Genomic DNA, 16566 nt, shown 5'->3' on the forward strand with positions numbered 1-16566 from the left:
AGCCTGACAGCCAGTCCTATGTTGAATCCACCCCCAGAAACAACTGCTTCAACCTGCCTGGACCCCCTCCCCAACACCTGCATATGTTCATGTACAGCCTGAAAGCAGGTCCCACAGCTGCAGTATCCCCAGGACAGCTTGCTACAGCCTGCCTGGCCCAAGTGCATGCAGGTTCCTGCATGGCCTGACAGCTGGTCCTGTGGTGACCCTGTCCCTTCAGACAGAACTTTGCAAAACCACCCAGTGCCACTACACCCATGAACATCTGTGCTTGGCTTCTGACAGCCAGCCTGGAAATGGCCACTGCCTCTGCAGGAAACTCACCAGACAGCTTGTTGGCCCTCTGCAGCTTACCTTGTCTGGCTAACATCCAGCCCACTGCACCAGCCCCAAGCAAAACCACATTATTGCCCTTATAGTCAACCATAGACTAGGCTTCTGAGACAATATCACAGACATCACTGACAAGTATTGTAGCTGAAGAAACACCATGAAGATCACACTAGAGACTCCACTCAGAACCAAAGCCAAAGCTCCTCTGGGACCACCTACCAAAGAAAGTTTCTTCCTACAAATGCTATTCTATAAAACCAGAAAGAACAAATTTACACTAGATTTGCAGATATCAAAATAAGGACACAAGAAACATGAAACAGCAAGAAACTATGATACCTCCAGAGAAACACAATAAGTCTCTAGTAACAGACCCCAAAGAAAAGAACATTTATGAAATTCCTAAAAAAGCATTGTAAATAATGATCTTAAGAAAATGCAGTGAGATACAAGAGAGCACAAATGATTCAATGAAATCAGAAAAATAACTAATGATCTGAATGAGAAATACAATAAAAAGATAGACATAAAAAAGAACCAAACAGAAATCTTGAAGCTAAATAATTCAATAAATACAATAAAAAATAAAATTGACAGTTCCAACAACAGACCAAATCAAATAATACATTTTTAAGCTTGAATACAGATCTTTTAAAATAACCCAGTCAGAGAAAAATAAATAAACAAGAATAAAGAAAGTGTATGAGACTTATGAAACACCATTAAGTGAACAAATGTTCCCATTATAGGATTATTAGAGAAGAGGTGGAGAAAGATACAGAAAGCCTATTTAACAGGATGATAGACAGAAACTTCCCAAATATTGGGAGATATATTTATATCTACATAGATTCAGGAAGCTCAAAAGTCCCCTATTAGATTCAACTCAAAATGATCCTCTTCAAAGTACTCGTTAATCAAACTGCCAAAAGTCAAAGAGAAGATTCCAAAATCTGCAAGAAAAAACTTTCAAGTTATATATAAAGGAAGCCCCTATTAGACTATCAGCAGATTTCTCAACAGAAACTGCAGGCCAGAAGAAAATGGGTTGTTATATTTAAAGTGCTGAAAGGACAAAAAAAAAAATCTGTCAGGCAATGATACTATATCCATCAAAGTTACCCTTCAGAAATGAAGGAGAAATAAAGGCCTTTCCAGACAAACAAATGCTGAAGGAATTCATCACCACTAGACTGGCCTTACAAGAAATGCTAAAGAAAATGCTACAATTGGAAACAAAAAGAATATAATTATTGTCAAGAAAACTTGTAAAAGCATACAACTTACCAGTAGACATAAATTCATAAATCAAACTGAGAATAATCCATTGAAATAATGGTGCTATGTAAACTTTCAATCATCTAGTATGAAAGGTTTAAATTCAAATAATAAAAAACAACAACAGCCAGAATTCGTGGCTTAGGAACACCTAATAGATAAAGAAGTAAAAATTAAACATCAGAAATATAAATTGTGGGGGGGAGGGAAAAAGCCTACGGTATTTTTTATGTGACCAAAGTTACGTTAAAATAATAAATCTTAAAATAATACATCTACAAGATTATTTAGGTTAGCCCCATGGTAGCCCGAAAGAAAGAAATTACAGCAGTCACACAAATGAAAAGAGTAAGAAAACAAAGCATAGCACCACAGAAAACTATCAACCCACAGAGGTAAACAAACAGAGACAAAGAAAGGAACAGATGATCTATAAACAACCAAGAAATCATTAACTAAACGGCAGGAGTAAGTCCTTATCTATCAATGATAACTGTGAATACAAATGGAACAAATTCTCCAATTAAAAGATACCGAGTAGCCAAATGGATTAAAAAATATATCCAACTGTATGCTGTCTACAAAAGACTCACCTCACCATTAAGACAAAGGTAGGCTGAAAGTGAAGGCATGGAAAAAGATATTCCATACAAATGCAAACCAAAAGTGAGCAGGAATAGCCACACTTACATCAGATGAAATAGACTTTAAGTCAAAAACTGTAAAAAAAAAAATCATTATATAATGATAAAGGGATCCATTCAGCAAGAGGGTATAACAATTGGAAATATATATGTACCTAACACCAGAGCACCCAAATATGTACAGCAAATATTATCAGATATAAAGGGAGAGAAAGACAGACTACAATACAATTGTGGGAAACTTCAACACCCCACCCTCAACAGTGGATAGATAATCTAGACAGAAAACCAACAAAAAAAATTAGACTTAAACTACACCACAGACCAAATGGACATAACAGATATTTACAGAACATTCCATCCAACAGCTGCACAGTAAAAATTCTTCTCAACTGCATATAGAACATTCTCCAGGATAGATCACATGTTAGGCCACAAAACTAGTCTTAACAAATTTAAGAAGACAGAGATCACATCAAGTATCCTTTTAGACCACAATGTTATAAAATTAGAAATAAACAAGAAAAACTTAAGAAATCTTACAAACATGAAAATTGAACAGCATACTTCTAAATAACCAATAATTCAATGAATAAATTAAAAGAGAAATTGAAAAATTACTTGAGACAAATGAGACTGGAAACAAATCATACCAAAACCTATGAGACACAGCAAAAGCAGTTGTAAGAGAGAAGTTTATAGAAATAAATGCCTAAACAAGAAACAAAGATTCCCAATAACCTGACCATGCAGCTCAAAAAAGTAGAAAAAAAGACAAACGAAACCCCAAATTGTAAATAATAAAGCTCAGAGCAGAAATAAATACAATAGTGACTTTTGAAGTTTTCAAAAAAATCAACAAAATTAAGTTTTATTGAAAACATTAACAAATATGAGAAACCTTAGAGTCACCACAGTAAAAAGAGGAAAGACCTAAATAAATAAAATCAGAGATGAAAAAGGACATATTACAGGTGACATCACAGAAATACAAAGCATCATCAGAGATTATGATGAACAATTATACACCAAAAAGTTTGCGAACATAGATGAACTGGATAGATCCCTTGACAAATACAAGTTACCAAGATTAAATTAGGAAGAAACAGAAGATCTGGACACTCAAAGAGTAAGTGAGGAAACTGAATCAGTAATAAATAGTCATCTACCGAAAAAAGGCTTAGGACCTAAAATTGAATACCTATGTGCAAAAACAAAACACAAAAAACAACACTATCTTTCACTACATACAAAAATCAACTCAATTGCAATTAAAGACTCAAATGTAAAACCTAAAACTATGAATTTACTAGAAGAAAATGTAGGGGAAATGCTGTATGACTTTGGGCTGGGCAAGGATGTTTTTTTAAAAAGGCTGCAAAAGCACAGGAAACAAAACAAAAAATAGATAAATGAGACCACATCAAATTAAAAAGCTTTTACACAGCAAAGGAAACAACAGAATGAACAGTCAACCTACAGAATGGGAGAAAATGTTTGCAACTATACATCTGACAAGGGGTTTATATGCAGAATATATAGGGACTTAAATAACAGCAAAAAAACAAATAACTTGATTAGCAAATTGGAAAAATACTTTAATAGGCAGTTCTCAAAAAAAAAAAAAGACATTGAAATGGTCAACAGGTATGTAAAAAAAAAAAATGCTCAACATCCCTAGTCATCAGAGAAATGAAAATCAAAACCACAATAAGATGATACCTCACTCCAGTTAGAATGGCTAGAATCAAAAATACAAAGTAGGCCAGGCGCGGTGGCTCACGCCTGTAATCCCAGCACTTTGGGAGGCTGAGGCAGGCGAATCACCTGAGGTCAGGCGTTAGAGACCAGCCTGACCAACATGGAGAAATCCCGTCTCTACTAAAAATACAAAATTAGCTGGGTGCGGTGGCACACACCTGTAATCCCAGCTACTCTGGAGGCTGAGGCAGGAGAATCGCTTGAACCCAGGAGGTGGAGTTTGCAGTGAGCTGAGATAGCGCCATTGCACTCCAGCCTGGGCAACAAGACTGAAACTCCGTCTCAAATAAGTAAATAAATACAAAGTAAACTAGCGTTGGCTAGGATACAAAGAAAAGGGAACACTTACACAATGTTGTTGGAATTGTAAATTAGTACAGCCACTGTGGAAAACTCTATGAAGGTTCCTCAGAAAAATGAAAAATGGAACTACTATATGATCCATCAGTCTCACTACTGGGTATATATCCAAAGAAATGAAATCAGTATGTTGAAGAGATATCTGAATTCCTACGTTTATTGCAGCACAATTTACAATAGTGAAGATATGGAATCAACACATGTCCTTCAATGGATGAATAGATGAAGAAAATATGATGGGGTGCGGGGCCAAAGATGGCTGACTAGAAGCAGCAGCGATTGCAGGCTCCCCTCCAAAAGAACCCTAATAGCATGTGAATCCTGCACCTGCAACCAAGGTATCCAAGTTCTCTCATCAGACTCGACTAGGCAGTTGGCGTGCCCCACGGAGTGGAAGGAACAGCACTGTGGTGTGGCGGCCCACTTGAAAGCCACACAGGGTAGGGGAGCCTCCACGCCCCCAGCCAAGGGAGGCAGCCAGTCAGTGTGCTAACCAGCCTGGGAAACTGCTTTTTCCACGGAACTATTGCAACCCATTGGATTTGAAGATCCCACTTGTGAACCCATGCCACCGGGGACTAGGGTCCCGACCATGGAGCTGCACAGATTCTCAACAGCCTCTCAACTAGAATCTGCTTAAGCACGTTGAGTTCTCTGGGGGAGGGGCGACCAGCACCACAACTGCAGCTGCCTGCTGTCTAAGCCCTTTGAGCTCTTTGAAGGACAGGCAGCAGCCAGCACTGGGACTAATAGCTGCCTAACACACTAAGCTACCTGGGCAGGGGAAGATGGCAGGTATCTCTATAGCTCCAGGCTGTGCTTTTCCCGTGCTGGAGCCAGGGAGGCTGGAAGGTTTGTTCACAAGAGGTGTCCCCCACAGCCCAACACACAGTCTGCTGTGGCAGACTGCAGCCAGAGTACCTCTTCAGGCCTTAACCTGACCCGTCCCTCCTCACTGGGCAGGGCCTCTCTGCAGGAACTCCAATAACTCCAGCTAGGGGCTCAGGGACAGAACTCTAATCTCCCTGGGCCTGGGTCCGTAGGGACGGGGGTGCCTGCAGTTTCTATAAACCAGCAGACTTAGCCTTTCCTCCTCTTAATTCTGAGAAATCCAGGCAGCCCAGAAGACTGGGTTTCCCCCAGCAAAGCACACCCCCTCCACCAAGGGAGAGTAAAAGTGCTTCATTATATTGCCCCTGTACTCCGTGCCACCTAACTGAGTGAGACCCTCCAACAGGGGTTGTCAGACACCCTATGCAGGAGAAATCCTTCTGGCATCAGCTTGGTGCTCCTGGAGGTCAGAGATCTCAGAGGAATGAGCAGGCACCCATCTTTTCTGTTCTCCAGCCTCCTTGTGTGACATCTACAGGCATGGGGGTGAACCAAATGAATAGGGCCTGAAGGGAACCCCCAGTCAACTGCAGCAGCCCTACAGAAGAGAGACCTGACCATTGAAAGAAAAACAAACAGAAAGCAAGAACGACAGTATCAACAACAACAAAAAAGTCCCTACAAAAACCCCATCCAAGGGTCAGCAGTCTCAAAGATTGAAACTAGACAAACTAATGAAAATGAGAAAGAATCAACGAAAAAATGCTGAAAACCCAAAAGGCCAGAGTGCCTCTTCTCCTCCAAATGATTGCAACACCTCTCCGGCAAGGGCACAGAACTGGACAAAGGATGAGAACAAATTGACAGCAGTAGGCTTCAGAAGGTGAGTAATAACAAACACCACTGAACTAAAGGAACAGGTTCTAACCCAATGCAAAGAATCTAAGAACCTTGGTAAAAGGTTAGAGGAGGTGCTATGTAGAATAACCAATCTAGAAAGGAACATAAATGACCTGATGGAGCTGAAACACACAACACAAGAACTTCATAAAGCATACACAAGTATCAATAGCTGAATCGACCAAGTGATTCTATGCACCCAATACAGGAGCACTCAGATTCATAAAGCAAGTTCTTAGAGACCTACAAAGAAGACTTAGACTCCCACACAATAATAGTAGGAGGCCTTAACACCCCTCTGGCAATATTAGAAAGGATGTCAGAGTTTGAAAACCACGTTGCTGAAATAAGGCATGCAGACAAGACTAGAGAAAAAAGAATGAAAAGGAATAAACAAAGCCTCTGAGAAATAGGCACTGTGTAAAAAGACAGAACCTACAATTGATTGGAGTACATAAAGGAAATGAGGAGAATGGAACAAGCTGGAAAACACACTGGTATATAGTAAAACATCTTGTTTGTAACAAAATCAGTACAAACTATGACAATCTCCTTTCTGCTCTTTCTTGGTTGATCAGAATAAGCACCCTCTCTTTTTCCGTTCAAGTCTTCTGATCCACTATCATGAAACTTACCATCCCATTTCATGTGCAATAGATGACTTTTTTCTCACCTTACTCGGGGCCCTGAGTAAGGCTGAAGCCCTTTTTGCTTCAACTAATTAGCATTTTTCACTGAATTCTTCAATTCTCTTTCCCCACTAGACTATAAGATCCTGGGTAGCAGAACTATGACCAGCTACTATTATTAATTTTTTTGTCAACCAACCTACTTACAATAAGAAATGAGTCAATTTAAGATCAAATTGGGCAACTGCTTGTGTGACCTAGAAATAAACACAACTACTTAGTTATCTTTTCCCAGATAATAGGGCCAATTGCAATAACCTCTGTCTACTGAAAAGCTGTCATATACCAGAAAAGTATCAGCAAAAATATAAAAATCTACAGTGTCTGTGCTGAAAATGGCTCTTCTATCAATGTGATGCTTGTGCAGTGCACAATCTATACTATCTTATATATACTACCATATACATAAGACTTAGCCTTTCCTTCTCTTAATTCTGAGAAATCCAGGCAGCCCAGAAGACTGGGTTTCCCCCAGCAAAGCACACCCCCTCCACCAAGGGAGAATAAAAGTGCTTCATTATATTGCCCCTGTACTCCCTGCCACCTAACTGAGTGAGACCCTCCAACTGGGTTTCCTACTTCTAAAAGTGTATTTTTTTCAATGTTTATTGTACACTTTAAATTATGACTCAAGAGCATAAATTATTTTGTGGCTTGTTTAGAGATAGTGTAAACAGTATTCACTTTCCACAAATTAAACTGGACCTGAGCAAAGCAAAATCCAGTAGAAGATGTTAACTATTGTCCTCATAATAATGTGTACTCATTTATAACTGTGACTGTTCACTTTTCTCTTAAGATCTTCTCTGATTATTGTTTTAAAGTTAAATAGCAAATGGTCTCAACTCCCTCCAGGCTAAACAAGTAACATGAGTATCAATCACATTTGGAACCAAATGCATGTTATCTATCTATAATACCAACCTTATTACTTATGTATGGTTCAGCTATATCATATAAATTATCTCATGATGTAAATATACTAACATTAACACTTACTATATGCAGGTTATTTAAGCTCTTTGAATCTCAGTTTCATTATTTACATAATGAAGGATACATTGACTTTGTGGAACTGTTGGAAGAATTAAAGATATTATCCTTAATGTGCCAATAGGTGCCTTCTATTTTCAGAGGAAATTGGTTCCTATTGATAGACCTGATTGAAGAGGTAGGCCTATGCATACTGTTGTTCCATCAACCATGGATATTTGGTCCACAAGTCATTAAGTGCATGTGATGTTGAAACAAAAAGGTGCTTTCTTTGAGTAACTAGCACATAAAAATACTGGACGATTTAAGTTAAATCAGCAGTTGAAACATGAGGAACATGGTCATAGAGAGAGTCAAAGAAGATAATAAAGGCATAGCAATGCCATAGCGTGCCAGACTATGACAAAATGGTATAGTTAGGCAAAAAACAGTTATCTTCCTGATAGAATAGAGCAGGCATGCAAAGAGAAGCAATGGGAAAAGGAGAGAAAGGAAAGATGGTAGAAAGGGACGGAGAGAAGGAGGGAGGGGGAGTGAGAGGAAGGAATGGAGGGAGAGGAAGGAAGAGAGGGAGAGGAAGTGAGAGAGGGAGGGATTAAGGGAGAGAGAGAAGAGGAGAACGAAGGAGAGGAGAGATGGGGAGGGGAGGGGAAGCGGGGAGGGGAGGGGAGGAGGAAAGGAGAGGGGAGGGAAGGAGAGGGGAGGGGGGAGGGGAGAGGAGGAGAGGAGGGGAGGGGAGGTGGGGAGGAGAGGAGAGGGGAGAGGAGAGGGGAGGGGAGAGGAGAGGGGAGAGGAGAGGGGAGAGGACAGGAGAGGGGAGAGGAGAGGAGAGGGGAGAGGAAAGGAGACAGGAGGAGAGGGGAGAGGGGAGGGGAGAGGGGAGAGGACAGGAGGGGAGGGGGAGGAGAGGGGAGAGGGGAAGGGGAGGGGAGGGGAGGGGAGAGGAGAGGAGAGGAGAGGAGAGGAGAGGAGAGGGAAGAAGAGAGGGGAGAGAGAAACATTAGTTCCAGAGAAAGAAAACTGGAATAATTGCCTTACTGTTTTTCATTTCACATGAAGACTAGTAGATAACAATACTTCGCTTTCAAAAAGATTCTCCCATATCTTTCCAACAAGTTTTCCAACTCTATAAAATGGAGTTTATTGGGATGATTTTAAAGCCCAAACAATTCTTTATTTGTTTGAAAAGTGCATAGCACCATCTCTAGTACACACTAGATACTAACTGAATGGAAGCTATCACTAATCAGATTATAAACCCAAAATGCAGGGAAGATAATACAATTAGCATTTATTTTAATTTCAAAAATCTATCATCTAAACTACAAAGATGAAATCTTTTCTGTTAAACTGAATTGTCATTGACAGAAATGTGGCTTGGTCTTATTTTGGCTCCATGTAAATACATTTCAAATATAAAGGAAACATAGACCTCTCCCCTTTCCACCCCTTTTTCATCTACTGAAGAATAACATCATAGACACTTACAAGATTCAGCAACATAATGATTATGAAATTGATACAGACAGCAGCAGCAGATGTTGCAAACTGCCAGTATTGTTTGATGAAATTCCACTTGAATGATGCAAACTGTTCCATGACAACCAGGCGGTACACCACAACTCCAAACACTGCAGTGATCACCAAGGATATCTACAATATTGGACACCAGAAAAAACATCCATATTTTACATCATTAACAAGTCAAAAGCAAAACCGTAGATCAAATCTACTGTCCCCAAGAATTGCAGGTATTTACCTTTCCAAGAAAGGATATCTAGATTTAATTTTCTCCTTTAAGGAAGTTATATTCTAGTCAAAACAAATAGGACAAAATTTGTTGTTTTAGTATGATAACAAAGTTATCACACTAACATGCAAATTCTGCCCAATGTCCTCTTAAATGGAATGCTCATTTTTAACACAAGATATCTAATCCATCAGGTCAACTGATATAATTTCCATTTTATCTTAGATGATCTCTGTTTCTCCCAAAGAGTATTTTCTTTAAAAATGTGCACAAACTGCCTTTGTAAAATCTCCATAACCTGTTGTGATTTGTTTGTTTAATTGTACGTACTACCAAGTTGTTGGAAAGAATAAGGTTTCTGACATTCTCAACGTCACAAAATGAGTCGGTATCATTGAACTTACTTCTAAATTTGGAATCCCAAAACATTTTGATATCGATGCCTATACTTTACCATGAAGAATATTCCTGAGACAGAAACAAGAAGACGAGTGACTTTGTCTGAGGAAGGCTGATGTGGTTCAGGTTTTCCCGTGATGGGATTTACGATCTCCATCTTGTAATACTTGGCTTCAAACTGGGGACGAAGTGTTTCCTATGAGAGAAACAAAAGTTATCTAAATATCAAAGCCATAAACTAAAAAAAATACCCCCAAGAATTGATACAATACTCCTAAATTTGGCCAACTTTTGTATTAAGTCTTCACAATAAAACAACCTTTTAAAAATAACATCAAATTACCTTCCAAATAAATCCCGAGCAGTATTGAAATTAGCATAATTTTCCACTAATGTAACTTAAAGAAACATCACAGAAGTGATTTGAAAAATACATACTTCATTGATCTCTATTATCTTCATAAAATAATAAATCTTGTTAGTAGGAAAGATCGAGAGAAAAATCTAATGGTGGTTAACTGCTTCCAGCCAGAATGCTAGGGCAGTAATTTTCCATATCCTGTAATAGCCCAGTTTCCCTATTTCCTTGTATCCTAACATCTTACCTCCTCTTCTTCCCATTCGATAAGGTCCCAAGTATAGGTCAGTATACTCCTTCTCCTTTTCCAAAACTCCAGGAAGACTGTGGCTATAAAATATAAAAATGATAATTCTTTACCCAAATCACATCATATTGCTTTTCTTCTTTATACTGATATATCTTATCTCATAATTAAAATTAGTTAAATTATTAAAGTAATAAATTAAAATTTTATTTTTCCCTTTTCCTCTTCTCCCTGTGTTTATACATCATTAATTAGTGTATCGATTAGCATGCACTGCTAGAGGGGTGTGATTTATTTTACTGGAACCAAGAAGCAGGGACTTTTTGTCAGCATAGCTCATCAAAATGATGCAATCAATACTACTGAGCTAAATATTGACCATTTTGACCTGCATATGCTTATTCAAAATTATCTAAAGACTCAAATAAAGCCTTCTCCAAGAATCACAATAAAGACCAAATGCTACTTGTCCAGAACTTACAGAGAGATAGTGTAGGAGAGAGAATAAAAGAACAAACTCTCATGGTGAAGGAGGAGAAAAGAAAGACAAGAGAAGAAACTCCCAAATTCATATTCTGGGTGGACTCTACATGGACTGAAAAGGACTCGGTGGAAAAAGTAAAGAAATTCCTGAACTGTCAGCTTTTCTCTTTAAACAGTTAAGAAAACGATTGCTGTTTTATTTTTTTTCTAGATGGGCTCTATCTTACACCATTCAAGACTTTGTGGACACAACTAAGAACTCACATATATGTTTTAGAAATCTGTGGTACTGGGGCAACCCTCTTTGGGTCCCCTCCTGTTGTATGGGAGCTCTGTTTTCACTCTATTAAATCTTGCAACTGCACACTCTTCTGGTCCATGTTTGTTACGGCTCGAACTGAGCTTTTGCTTGCTGTCCACCACTGCTCTTTGACACTGTCACAGACCCACCACTGACTTCAACCCCTCCAGATCCAGCAGGGTGTCCACTGTGCTCCTGATCCAGCGAGGCGCCCATTGCTGCTCCGGATCCAGCTAGAGGCTTGCTGTTGTTCCTGCACGGCTAAGTGCCCAGATTCGTCCTAATCGAGCTGAACACTAGTCACTGGGTTCCATGATTCTCTTCTGTGACCCATGGCTTCTAATAGAGCTATAACACTCATCGCATGGCCCAAGGTTCCATTCCTTGGAATCCGTGAGGCCAAGAACCCCAGGTCAGAGAACAAAAGGCTTGCTGCCATCTTGGGAGCAGCCCGCCCCATCTTGGGAGTGGCCTGCCACCATCTTGGGAGCTCTAAGAACAAAGACCCGCCGGTAACATTTGGTGGCCCATACGGCGCTTCTCCAAAGCGGTGAGTAATATTGAACCACTTTCACTTGCTATTCTGTCCTATCATTCCTTAGAATTGGAGGAAAATAACCGGGCACCTGTCAGCCAGTTAAAAACGATTAGCATGGCTGCTGGACTCAGGTGTGAGGTTTCCTGGGAAAAAGCTTTCTAACAACCCCCCAAGCCTTCTGTGTTGGGAGCTTTGTTCTGCCTGGAACCAGCTTCCCCTTTCACAATTTTCCTAGGGAAGCCGAGGGTCAACTGGAGGCAGAAAGCTGTCGTCCTGAACTCCCGGCATTGGCCAGTCGAGATCATTGCGCAGCCAGAAGTCTCTACTCAACAGTCGCCCATGTGTGCGCCCCTACCTCTCCTTCTGATCCATAGCTCCTGGGTCCTAACCACGACTTTCTTGAAAGTGTAGCCCCAAAATTCTCCTTACCTCTGAATCTACTTCCTCTGATCCCTGCCTCCTAGGTACTAATGCTTCAAACTTTCACTTCCGCTCCCAAGTATTAGAGCAGGTTGTATCTCCAAAGGGATCTAAGGAAGCTCTACGCTGTGTCCTTAAGCACCTAGGCCATGAACCTAGGGAGTCTTGGCCCTGATGACTCTCCCAATTCAGGCATACAGCTCTCGACATGGGCAGTTATGTGGGACCCGTTCCCCACCACCCTTGCCAGGGCCTTAGAATTGATAACCCAGTACTTTAACAACTGGAACTGGGTCTACAACAACGTAATAGATCAGGATGAAAATGAATTGAGTAAATTAAAGGGAGGCACATATTCCTATAGTGGCAAATGGGGGCAACAAGCAAATGTCCTTCCACTATGTTTCCAAAATCCTTCTACAGAGGCAGAGAGGAGAAAGAGAGAGGCAGAGAGAGAGAGAGGAAGAGACAGAGACAAAAGGTGAGTCAGAGAGAGAGACAGAAAGTCAAAGAAGAAAGAAAGAGAGAAAGAGAAAGAAATAGTAAAGGAAAAACAGTGTGCCCTATTCCTTTAAAAGCCAGGGTAAATTTAAAACCTGTAATTGATAATTGAAGGTCTTCTCCATGACCCTATAACACTCCAATATTACCTTGTTGTCAGTATAAACAAGGGCATAGACCAAAACACTGAGACCACTGACAACCCATAGCCTTCCTATCAAAAATCCTTAACTCAGTAACCCGCGAATGGCCCAAATGCATTCAATTGGTAGCGGCAACTGCCTTGCTAACAGAAGAAAGTAGAAAAATTACCTTTAGAGGAAACCTCATTGTGAGCACACCTCACCAGTTCAGAGCTATCCTAAGTCAAAAAAGCAAAAAGGTAGCTTACTAACTCAAAAATCGTAAAGTATGGGGCTATTCTGTTAGAAAAAGGTGATTTAACACTAGCCACTGAAAATTCCCTTAATCCAGCAGATTTCCTAACAGGGGATTTCAATGTTAATTACCATACAAAGGTCCGACCAGACCTAGGAGGAACTCCCTTCAGGACGATAGATGGTTCCTCCCGGGTGATTGAGAAAAAACCACAATGGGTATTCAGTAATTGATAGGGAGACTCTGGTGGAAGCAGAGTTAAGAGAATTGCCTAATAATTGGTCTGCTCAAACATGTGAGCTGTTTGCACTCAGCCAAGCCTTAAAGTACTTACAGAATAAAAAAAAAAACAACTCTACCTCAATACTGAGTCAAAAGGTTACCTACACCCTCTCTGAAATGAATTTGCATAAGAACTATTGTTTATGGGAATGAATATTGATGGGGCAGCTGGGTTGTTATGAAATAACAGCGTGCCCAACATTGCCTTTGGCTCAGGGGTGAGTGATGTTAAAGGACCACTAGAATCCTGCAGCCCGGACCCCTTTCTTTGTGGTCAAGAAAGGCGGGAAAAGGGGTGCAAGACTGCTACATTGGTGAGCATAATTAATCCAATAAGCAGAGGTCCATGGGTGGTTACACACCCTGGAAAGGAATAAGCATTAGGACCATAGAGGATGCTCTAGGACTAACGCTCATTGGAAAATGACTAGGGGTGCTGGCATCCCTATGTTCTTTTTTCAGATGGGAAACTTCCCTCCAAGGCAAAAACGCCCCTAAGATGTATTCTGGAGAATTGGGACGAATTTGACCCTCAGACACTAAGAAAGAAACAACTTATATTCTTCTGCAGTCCTGCCAGGCCACAATATACTCTTCAAGGGGGAGAAACCTGGCCCCCTGAGGGAAGTATATATTATAACACCATCTTACAGCTAGACCTCTTTTGTAGAAAGGAGGGCAAATGGAGTGAAGTGCCATATGTGCAAACTTTCTTTTCATTAAGAGAAAACTCTCAATTATGTAAAAAGTGTAATTTATGCCCTACAGGAAGCCCTCAGAGTCTACCTCCCTGCCCTGGTGTCCCCCCGGCTCCTTCCCCAACTAATAAGCACCCCCCTTCAACCCAAATGGTCCAAAAAGAGATAGACAAAGGGGTAAACAATGAACCCAAGAGTGCCAATATTTCCCAATTATGCCCCCTCCAAGTGGTGGGAGGAGGAGAATTTGGCCCAGTCAGAGTGCATGTACCTTTTTCCCTCTCAGACTTGAAGCAAATTAAAATAGACCTAGGTAAATTCTCAGATAACCTTGATGGCTATATTGATGTTTTACAAGGGTTAGGACAATCCTTTGATCTGACATGGAGAGATATAATGTTACTGCTAGATCAGGCACTAACCCCAAATGAGAGAAGCACCTCCATAACTGCAGCCCGAGAGTCTGGTGATGTCTGGTATCTGAGTCAGGTCAATGATAGGATGACAACAGAGGAAAGAGAACGATTCCCCACAGGCCAGCAGGCAGTTCCCAGTGTAGACCCTCATTGGGACGCAAAATCAGAACATGGAGATTGGTGCTGCAGACATTTGCTAACTTGCGTGCTAGAAGGACTAAGGAAAACTAGGAAGAAGCCTTTGAATTATTCAATGATGTCCACCATAACACAGGGAAAGGAAGAAAATCCTACCGCCTTTCTGAAGAGACTAAGGGAGGCATTGAGGAAGCATACCTCTCTGTCACCTGACTCTATTGACAGTCAGGTAATCTTAAAGGATAAGTTTATCACTCAGTCAGCTGCAGACATTAGAAAAAAACTTCAAAAGTCTGCCTTAGGCCCCGAGCAAAACTTAGAAATCCTATTTAACTTGGTAACCTTGGTTTTTTATAATAGAGATGAGGAGGAGCAGGTGGAACAGGACAAACAGGATAAAAAGAAGGCCACCGCTTTAGTCATGGCCCTTGGCAAGCGGACTTTGGAGGCTCTGGAACAGGGAAGGGCTGGGCAAATCACATGCCTAATAGGGCTTGCTTCCAGTGCAGTCTACACGGACACTTTAAAAAAGATTGTCCAAATAGAAATAAGCCACCCCCTCGTCCATGCCCCTTATGTGAAGGGAATCACTGGAAGGCCCATTTCCCCAGGGAATGAAGGTCCTCTGGGTCAGAAGCCACAAACCAGATGATCCAGCAGCAGGACTGAGGGTGCCCGGGTCAAGCGCCAGCCCATGCCATCACCCTCAAAGAGCCCCGGGTATGCATGACCATTGAGGGCCAGGAGTTTAACTGTCTCCTGGACACTGGCGCGGCCTTCTCAGTCTTACTGACCCGTCTCGGACAACTGTCCTCCAGATCTGTCACTATCCGAGGGGTCCTAGGACAGGCAGTCAGTAGATACTTCTTCCAGCCACTAAGTTGTGACTGGGGAACTTTACTCTTTTCACATGCCTTTCTAATTATGCCTGAAAGCCCCATTCCTTTGTTAGGGAGAGACATCCTAGCAAAAGCAGGGGCCATTATACACTTGAATTAGGAGAAGGAAAAAGGGTAAATATATATACAGACTCCAAGTATGCTTACCTAGTCCCCTATGCCCATGCAGCAATATGGAGAGAAAGGGAATTCCTAACTTCTGAGGGAACATCTATCAAACATCAGGAAGCCGTTAGGAGATTATTATTGGCTGTACAGAAACTTAAAGAGGTGGCAGTCTTACACTGCCGGGGTCATCAGAAAGGAAAGGAAAGGGAAATAGAAGGGAACCACCAAGCAGATATTGAAGACAAAAGAACTGTAAGGCGGGACCCTCCATTAGAAATGCTTATAGAAGGACCCCTAGTATGGGGTAATCCCCTCCAGGAAACCAAGCCCCAGTACTCAGCAAAAGAAACAGAATGGGGAAACTCAAGAGGACATGGTTTCCTCCCCTCAGGATGGCTAGCCCATTAAGAAGGAAAAATACTTTTGCCTGCAGCTAACCAATGGAAATTACTTAAAAACCTTCACCAAACCTTTCACTTAGGCATTGATAGCACCCATCAGATGGCCAAAACATTATTTACTGGACCAGGCCTTTTCAAAACTATCAAGCAGATAGCCAGGGCCTGTGAAGTGTGTCAAAGAAATAATCCCCTGCCTTATCGCCAAGCTCCTTCAGGAGAACAAAAACAGGCCATTACCCAGGAGAAGACTGGCAACTAGATGTTACCCACATGCCCAAATCTCAGGGATTTCAGTATCTACTAGTCTGTAGATACTTTCACTGGTTGGGCGGAGGCCTTCCCTTGTAGGACAGAAAAGGCCCAAGAGGTAATAAAGGCACTAATTCATGAAATAATTCCCAGATTCGTACTTCCCCAAGGCTTACAGAGTGTCAACGGTGCGCTTTCAAGGCTTCAGTAA

General features: G+C 41.2%; 1 protein-coding gene across 1 annotated transcript in view; it reads right to left on the reverse strand.

The window, feature by feature from the left end:
* ANO3 (anoctamin 3) overlaps window positions 1-16566 on the reverse strand; it is a 327529-nt gene that overhangs the window by 49183 nt on the left and 261780 nt on the right. Inside the window, exons 15-17 of the mRNA XM_054440329.2 lie at window positions 10544-10626; window positions 9994-10134; window positions 9278-9442 (exon numbers count right to left, since the gene is read on the reverse strand). Of these exons, the coding sequence (XP_054296304.1) occupies window positions 9278-9442; window positions 9994-10134; window positions 10544-10626 (389 nt within the window). The remainder of the gene's footprint in view (window positions 1-9277; window positions 9443-9993; window positions 10135-10543; window positions 10627-16566) is intronic.

This window comes from Pongo pygmaeus, chromosome 9, assembly GCF_028885625.2.
Source record: "Pongo pygmaeus isolate AG05252 chromosome 9, NHGRI_mPonPyg2-v2.0_pri, whole genome shotgun sequence".
Classification (NCBI taxonomy): Eukaryota; Metazoa; Chordata; class Mammalia; order Primates; family Hominidae; genus Pongo; species Pongo pygmaeus.